Source organism: Crassostrea angulata, chromosome 2, assembly GCF_025612915.1.
Source record: "Crassostrea angulata isolate pt1a10 chromosome 2, ASM2561291v2, whole genome shotgun sequence".
Lineage (NCBI taxonomy): Eukaryota > Metazoa > Mollusca > Bivalvia > Ostreida > Ostreidae > Magallana > Magallana angulata.
The window spans coordinates 49,716,370-49,724,451 of record NC_069112.1 but is presented as its reverse complement, the minus strand read 5'-3'; the positions used below and the strand labels follow the sequence as shown (position 1 = coordinate 49,724,451).

Genomic DNA, 8,082 nt, shown 5'->3' with positions numbered 1-8,082 from the left:
AAGAAAATTTGTTCTAGACTTGTCTGTTTTTACATTTTTATGATTAATAAAATTAGTAGGTTTCTTGTTATCTTTGAGAGGGGTATTGAGTGACTGGGGGAGCAGGGGGGGGGGGGTGAGTTTTGGGGAGAATGCACCCCGTCCCTCTCATTCACTTGCTTACGCAACTCTCTCTCTCTCATCCTACTTTATTTTTGCACTCTTATCAATCTCTCCCTGTGGGTTGGGGTGAGAGAGTAAAAGGGGACAAATAGTTTGGTGAGAGAGAGTGGAGCATGAGAGGGGTTATAGCGAGAAAGTTGGGCGAGAGGCTAGTGAGAGGAGTGACAGAGAGAATGTGATGTGTGTGTGAGAGAGAGAGAGAGAGAGAGAGAGAGAGAGAGGTTGTGAGAGTGGGGTTTAAGAGAGAGAGAGAGGGGTGTGAGTGAGAGAGAGTGGGGTGTGAGAGAGTGGGGTGAGAGAGAGAGAGAGGGGGTGAGAGAGAGAGAAGGGGGTTGTGAACGAGAGTGGGATGAGAGAGGTTGGTGAGAGAAAGGGATAATTGATGGGAAAGAGATGGGTAAGAGAGTGTGGAGAGAGGAGGTGAGTGAGATCAGAGTGAGAATGAGGAAAAAAGTGAGTGCCGGAGTAAAGGCGAGAGTTAAAGAGGGAATGGGGTGAGAGTGACAGTGGGGCTATAAATTCATTATTCTTTACAAGTATAATTTTAAATAGATTGTGTATCTTAAGCTTACTTTTTCAGTTCAGAATACTTTTACAAAGACATAAGTATACATAAACACATCTGAAATTAAGACGGCTGGAATGTTGTGGCCATTTTTAGACTGTCTCATTCTCCTAAAGAAGAAGAGGTTGCTGCTCTGTATAAAAATACATGTACCTGGTAAAAGAAAATATTCAAATTTTTACTTAAAGCTGAAATATAATTGGAATTTCCAATTGCTGATATTTTAAGGCCAACAATGTAATGCATGTATCTTTAAATTTAAAGGAGATCTGATGTGTAATTTGTTGAACTTTTCAAGTGCACTTTAAAACTCTTTTTAATTTACACATGGCGCTGCAATGGATTTTTTTAAAAATATTGGTATAAATTAGGAGCAGGAATATCAATTTACCATATAAACAGTCATATATCATGTTTATATTTTGATACTAGTTTCTCTATCAATATAAATACAATTATAAACTCAGTGCCTGGAATTGCACCAGGTATATCTATTTTTAAAAACAAATTATTTCCGGTCAAATACATGCCAAATTAATAGTAATACTTAGTCCATTACATGTATTGGGAAAGTGGTTCACTATATACAAATATACATCTTCTGAAAACATATTATACCAATAAGCAAGCTTAAAGCAATATGTGATGCATAAAATTTATTACAAAAAATTCATTACAAATATTAGCCTTATTTGCAGTGCTTGCAAGTTATCCATTTAAACACAACATTTTAATACACAATAAAAAGCACAAAACTTTAAAAATTTTCACAAAACTTTACATAAAAATTCAGTTAAATAAATCCATGATCTATGCTTTAGAATCCAGTGGTCCACCTGAAAAGGAGAAATGAATATATTAATTACTTTAATAATTTGACTAAAATTATTCAAACATAGACATTAACTATTAATTAAAAAAGGAAAAGTTTTGGGACAAATTTACAGATAATTGTGTTAACTTGTAACAACAAAAACATCTGTAAGCATTACTTGTTAGCATCCACATTGTAGATTTCCATGGTATCCACGAAGTCTGATACTTGGCCATCATTGAGAGCTCCGTACCCCCCAGACAAGTGAATGCGGCCATTCTCTGTGGTGGCTGAGGCTCCAGTCCTTGGCTCTGGCAAGGACTTCACATAGAACCAGCAATTGGTTTTTGGGTTGTAACACTCAACCCTGCTTAGAACCCTGAAAATAAAATTTCGGTATAACATACAGAACGTAAATGTATATACATGGTGCATTTACACGTATTTGACTTCTTTCATGTTTTGTTCATGCATTTACTACAGACAGACAAAAACAATATGCCATCCGCACTTACCGGCCCCTTTTACCAATGCCTCCAATAGCATATATCATTCCGTCCAGGAGGCATAGTGTGTGGTCCATACGAGCAACATTCATAGGAGCAAGGGAGGTCCATTGCTTGGTTTCATAGCTGTATGCCTTGACTTTCTTGGAGGGGCTTCCATCATGCCCAGGTCCACCTTTCAAGTAAATAAAACACACCTTTAATATTGAAATAAAAAGTAAGATTTGCAGAGATTTGTTTTCCTCCCTGTAAATACTTACCAATCAAGAACCACTGGGTGCCTCCCCACACCATGGCCTTGTTCCGGAGCTGGTCACTCTCGTCCGAGAGTTTTCCCTCCTGATTGGTCTGCTCCCAATCTCTTTTTTCCACCTCCCTTTTCTTTTTCTTACGAGTAGACTTGTTTGGGTCCCTCTTCTTCTCTTTGCGGAATTGGCCAAATCTCTCTCCCATTCCTAGATCCAAGCTATGGAGAATGCGCCTGTCTTGCCCTTGTTTGTTTTGCACCTCCTTGGCATGATGATCTGGAGAAATGTTCCACTTTTCTTTAGCAAGCATCTCCCTTTGGACTCTTTGATGCTCTCCAAAACCACCCAACATACTGCAGTCTCCAGCCACTTATATAAGAAAATATTTTGGATTAAAATCAATTGCAACCATTATTACGCATTGTGATGTATTTATGTGGATGAATAAGGTCATTTAACATGCACTTGACTCAGTCTATGGTGATAATTACAATATAATTCTTAACATGTAACTTATACAACAACAAAGAAAGCATAATATTCATTTCCTGAAAACATTAGACCAAATTAAGGACCATATTTAAATAACATCTATCTGCTCAAATATAAGAAACACAGATCTGCAATATTGGTTACATTTGGAATTGCTGTATTGTTCAGTGAGGGGAAATTTGGAAATGGTTGAGGAGCTTGCGCTGTGCAAGTAGGCGTGCGTGTTGAAATCTCGAGCCATGTCCTCTGACATACGACATATTTCAACCTCAACATCAGGGTCCTCCTGTTCATCAACCTGCTCAGTGCTAGAATGATTCTGTTAAAGCAGGAAGGGGAAAGAAAGGAAGGAAAAGATAAAGATGAGAAGAAAGAATAGTAATAAAGAGTCAGTTAAAAAAGGAGATAAGATTAGATTAGAGTTTAGTGATAAAGTGGATTTTAGTACCGGTAAAGCATGCAAATGTTTTATAAAGAGGTGATGTACATACCTGCATGGATGAATACATGTCAAATACAAATACAGTATGAACTTGTCTTCATAAAAAAAAAACATTGCTAATAAACAATACAAGAAACAGTTTAAATGAACAAATTCATTAATTCAAGATAATTGAATCTCAACTACACAACCTTGAGGTACTATGAGGAAACTCACAAATTATGATACCTCCCGCTAAGAAAATATCAGTATTTCTCAATTAAAAAATAAGGAATGTTTAGCAGAAATGACCAAAGCTCAAGTCGGACATATACAGGTAACACAAGCAATCTTTGTGTCAAATTTTAGCATCTAATCATTTTCCATTGCAAGATAAAGCCCAGACAGGAATTAAGCATTATTTAAACAATGACCTTGAATTTGCCCAACTGACCCTTGGTGAATCCTTAATAGGCTATATGCAATGTTTGTGTGAATTAGAACCCCAAAAGTTTCTCCATAAAAAAAAGATATGGACTGGACACAAATTTTGGCACTTTTCTGACCTTGACCTTGCTCAAATGACCTTGGGTCAAGGTCATTACACACCCTCATGTTATAAGCAATGTTTGTGTGAAGTAAGAACATCCAACATTTCTCCATAAAAAAAAAGATATGGACCAGGCATGAATTTTGCAGACAGAAGGACAGACAGACAAGATGATTCCTACATACCTCCCCCCCCCCACCCCACCCCCCAAAAACAATTGTTTGCAGGAGGGGGGGAGAGGAGATAATTATCCTGTGAAAACCCAACTATAGTATAACTCACACTGATATAGCTGGCTACACTAGTAGCACTGTTGGTGTGGCTGCGAGGGGTAGGAATTTGGAGATCCAGGGGGTCTTCTCCACCCAGAGACAAGGAAGTCTGAATCCTGTAAACATATATATAATGACAGAATTCAAAACATGCAAAACAATTAACACATAATTAATATGAAGACAGCAACTATTTCATAAAAATGCAGATGGTATTTGCAAGCTCACAATAATAGATGTGCATGATCATATGATAGCTAGTACATATTAATCCAATCAAGTTTAAGAGTCAAATTAATTAACAGTTATCCCTAAAAAAAATCCAGGAGTTTTCATGCTTGCAATGTTGTAGGATTGTATAGTCTATTTCACTTAATGATTTTAATAGCTCTGAAATATACAGGGGAATATATAATTATATTACACTACCAGTTTAATTTTGGCCTTACCAATTTGCCAAGGTGATGTCCATTATCACCTGGTGGTAGTCTCTCAAAATTGGACAGATTTTGAAACAGGAGAAAAGCTGCTCTCCAGTAAGCAATGGGAATCTGACGCATCCCATTATCTTTTCGATACAGTCTGCTCCAATATGCTTAAGGAGATCCACGGCTGTCAAGAAAACATCCATCTCAGAATGGACATTCAGACCGTCATCGGAGAGAATCATGAGGACAGTCTCTACATCCAAGCATAAAAATTCTTTGGTTTTTCTCCAGGTCATGAAGTTTTTGCAGAGCAGTTGCATGATAGTTCTGCACATTGGTATGTTCTTGTTTCTCCTCATTACTGGTAGTAATTTAAGAAGTTCTGCACTGCTTATGTTTTTCAATCCGTCGATGCAACGCCTCGATAGTGTTTCAACTTCAAATATCTCTGACAACTTCAGGATGTCAGGTATAAATTTCGAATTTCTAACCTCAATGTGACCTGTATATAAGAAGTTAATGAAGGTTTCCAAGGCAGCAGGTTCAACATTCTTCACCCTGATTATCTTTGGGGTGACAGGATCAGAGGAAAATTCCTTTGCTTCGAAAATTTCCTTAAAGAGCGTACTCTGTGATGCCAGTACAACTTTGTGTACTGGTATTACGAGCTCACCCACCTGAAAGGCGACATCACATATCTTCTTCTGCTTGTAAATATCATGTACATAAGATCCAATTCTCTCATAATGGGAGATGGTGAATGGAGATGACGGTGATCCCTGGCTAGAGACTTCATGGGCTAGGGAGCCCTCTAGGGAAGAGGCCCTAGTAGAGGCATCCCTGGGGAAGGGGATGGCCTCCTCACTTAATGACGCATGAGAACTATGCCCACTGTAAGTGGTGTTACTTGACAAAGATGGAGAATTGTTGCGGTTTCTATTCTCTGTAAATAGACAAAGGTAAGCCAGTATTAAAACTAATACATCAATGCAGAAGTCTTATTTTTTTCAATGCCTTTAGAAATTATTATCTTTTTTTTAAAACAAAAAAGCAGCATTAAATGTAATTAAAGCAGGCACGTAGCATCAGGGGGGCCAGCCCCCCCCCCCCCCCCACTTTCAAAAACGATGCTATACGTGCCTGCAAAGATATAATACATGTATACATACATAGCTGTATGAAAAGTGATGAGAAATAAACTGCTGTTCTGTGATTAACCTCACAAGCAGCTGCTCTGCAGAACCTTTGTATCCCCCCCCCCATGTATTTCTTGTCTGAGAAAACAAGTACTGTTCATTCACAGAGGTTTGTTAATTTATTTTTAAACACTAGTAACATACATTCAATATTGTAAACAAAATATAAAAACAAAACACATTACAATACAAGTCGAAATTAATTGTAATGGGGGGGGGGGGGGGGGTCGTCAAACAAGTTAACCCTCTAAATATTTATCAAATCTCAGTGTAAATTTTTGTTTCTTATCAAAACTCATAATAATTTGTTACTAATATAACAAACCAGACTTACCCATTGGCTGAGAGCTGTTACGTGATTGTAAGGTATTAATCCAGGAATAAACATATGGTGTCTGCAAATGCAGCCCACTCAAGGCTGCACTTTCCATAATTCTCGAATTGTCTTCAAAGATCCTTGAAAGATCTAGTTCGATGGTTGATAAGAATACTCAAACTGATGAAGCAATAAATGCTGAGTACACAAGATCCTCTGTACGATGGCAAAAGTCTACTATACACTGACTGTTGATTGAACACCTGCGTTGCAAATTATGCAGCTAGCTTCGATAGTAACTAAGGAAGTTTGATATCTGCCCGCGCAGAAACTTATCTATAACACAAAAGATGCGCGTGCGCAGTAGAGAGCTCAGAATAGTCTGGTTCTCGCCCCCCACACTGTGTTTCACTTAGCTTTGAAATGTAATGCAGTGGTGGAGACGGGAACCAGGAGCGACTTCGGTTCATACTCGAGTACGCACTCGAGTAGGTCATCACATGACCGGATGTTTACATCTACACGTGGTTTTCAACCGAACTAACAGCTGACTACTAGAGTTACACGAGTAGTGTACTGTCATGGCTACCTTAGGTGTGCTATATATTATTCTGGAGAATTTTTTTGACGATGACCATGACATTATACACTTTTGGAGTCTCAGAAATTCGACAATAGGGCATCTTATTGCCCAGAGTCAGTTTGCTTCCAGGCGACCATATTTGCCTCGGATAACAGGGTTTGCCGAAGATATTATTATACCCCAGTTTAATTCATGCGACTTTAAATACCACTTTCGCCTAAGCAGAGAGATGTTCGAGGAAATCCTTGTACACATTGGACACAGGCTAGCTTCAGATCACTGTGGAGGACTGGTCGAGACCGAACCTACCAAACAGCTATTAATATTTGCGTCTTACATGGCCAACACCGAGTCCATGAGAGAAGTTAGCCTGTGCTTCAATGTTGGTCTTGCAACTGTGCATAGAATTATTGGGAGAACCTGCAGAATCATAATTGAGTGTCTTGCTAATGTATGTATAAAAGTAGAACTTACAAATTAATGTACCACTGTAATTTGAAATGTGATAACAACTATGTTAGCACTTTTTAATTACAATGAATACAGCTTATGTACAAAAAGCTTCGAAAGCAGAGTTCTGAAGTTAACATCATTCAAATTGTACACATGTAAAAGAATTTAAAGTTTTTATTATCTTATTTAAATACCAGGTAATCAGATGGCCAAGTTCTGCTGAGCAACAAGTCATCGCTATAAGGTTTCAGCTGAACTACATGTTTCCTCACACAGTTGGTGTCCTTGACGGAACACATATTCGCCTATCTTCCTGCCCTGGAGGAGATCCCGATTACATAAACAGAAAATCGTTTCCCTCTATGCAGCTTCAGGTATTTGCTTTCTTTGAAAATTCTTTAAAAAATAGGATTTTTAAAAAATTAAATATATAAATAAAAATCGGTATTAATACGGAAATAATTCTGTAAAAATTTTTATACAAGTTGCATATCAATGGGGATTTTGCAGGTTGTGTGCGACGACACCCTTCTTCTAACTAACATCTACACTGGGTGGCCTGGAAGTACCCATGATGCAAGAGTATTGCGGAATTCCGAGCTGTTTACCAGAGCTGAAGCTGGCAGCTGTATTGACCCCGATAAACTCATCATAGGTGATAGTGCATATCCGCTAAAGCCATGGCTTGTGACCCCATTCAGGGATAATGGCAGACTGAATTTACAACAAAGACGCTTCAACCGTGTATTATCGTCAGGACGACAGGTTGTAGAGCGTTGTATAGGACATCTTAAAGGGCGATTTCGTCGTTTGAGAGAAATACCTGTTCATAAACCTGAAGATATTGTTTCTATCATAGTTTCAGGATGCATCTTGCACAACCTGTGCATTATACACCAGGATGATGTAGAAAATTTCATTGAGGAAGATGGAAACGGTCATCCAAACAATTATCCAAACTTATTTAGAAATGATGTGAATGGGATTAACAGAAGACTACAAATTATGGCAGGACTACCATAAGTGTATAAATTTGATGAAACAGTCTCTCTCAAACGCTGGAACTGACAGTTGCA

General features: G+C 38.2%; 2 protein-coding genes across 2 annotated transcripts; one reads left to right on the top strand and one right to left on the bottom strand.

Moving 5' to 3' along the window:
• Window positions 1-1,368: 1,368 nt before the first annotated feature.
• Window positions 1,369-6,298, bottom strand: LOC128170445 (actin-binding protein IPP-like). The gene is made up of 8 exons (XM_052836211.1): window positions 5,989-6,298; window positions 4,480-5,401; window positions 4,041-4,146; window positions 2,932-3,106; window positions 2,308-2,664; window positions 2,057-2,222; window positions 1,720-1,920; window positions 1,369-1,563 (listed from the first exon to the last, which is right to left on the bottom strand). Exons 1-8 carry the CDS (start codon window positions 6,083-6,085, stop codon window positions 1,545-1,547), a joined length of 2,043 nt encoding a protein of 680 aa, XP_052692171.1. The 5' UTR covers window positions 6,086-6,298; the 3' UTR covers window positions 1,369-1,544.
• Window positions 6,299-6,428: 130 nt separating this feature from the next.
• LOC128170444 (uncharacterized) lies at window positions 6,429-8,082 on the top strand. Its single transcript, XM_052836210.1, has 3 exons — window positions 6,429-7,004; window positions 7,204-7,380; window positions 7,517-8,082. The coding sequence occupies exons 1-3, from the start codon at window positions 6,552-6,554 to the stop codon at window positions 8,027-8,029; spliced, it is 1,143 nt and encodes a 380-aa protein (XP_052692170.1). The 5' UTR covers window positions 6,429-6,551; the 3' UTR covers window positions 8,030-8,082.

Excerpts from the sequence above, each read along its gene's own strand:
- LOC128170445 (XM_052836211.1), bottom strand. The coding sequence starts at position 6,085 with ATGGAAAGTGCAGCCTTGAGTGGGCTGCATTTGCAGACACCATATGTT. Across the intron at positions 5,402-5,988 it reads TAACAGCTCTCAGCCAATGG|AGAATAGAAACCGCAACAAT; the intron begins GTAAGTCTGGTT and ends GTCTATTTACAG. Across the intron at positions 2,665-2,931 it reads ACAATACAGCAATTCCAAAT|TGGCTGGAGACTGCAGTATG; the intron begins GTAACCAATATT and ends TTCTTATATAAG.
- LOC128170444 (XM_052836210.1), top strand. The coding sequence starts at position 6,552 with ATGGCTACCTTAGGTGTGCTATATATTATTCTGGAGAATTTTTTTGAC. Across the intron at positions 7,005-7,203 it reads TAATTGAGTGTCTTGCTAAT|GTAATCAGATGGCCAAGTTC; the intron begins GTATGTATAAAA and ends TTTAAATACCAG. Across the intron at positions 7,381-7,516 it reads TTCCCTCTATGCAGCTTCAG|GTTGTGTGCGACGACACCCT; the intron begins GTATTTGCTTTC and ends GGGATTTTGCAG.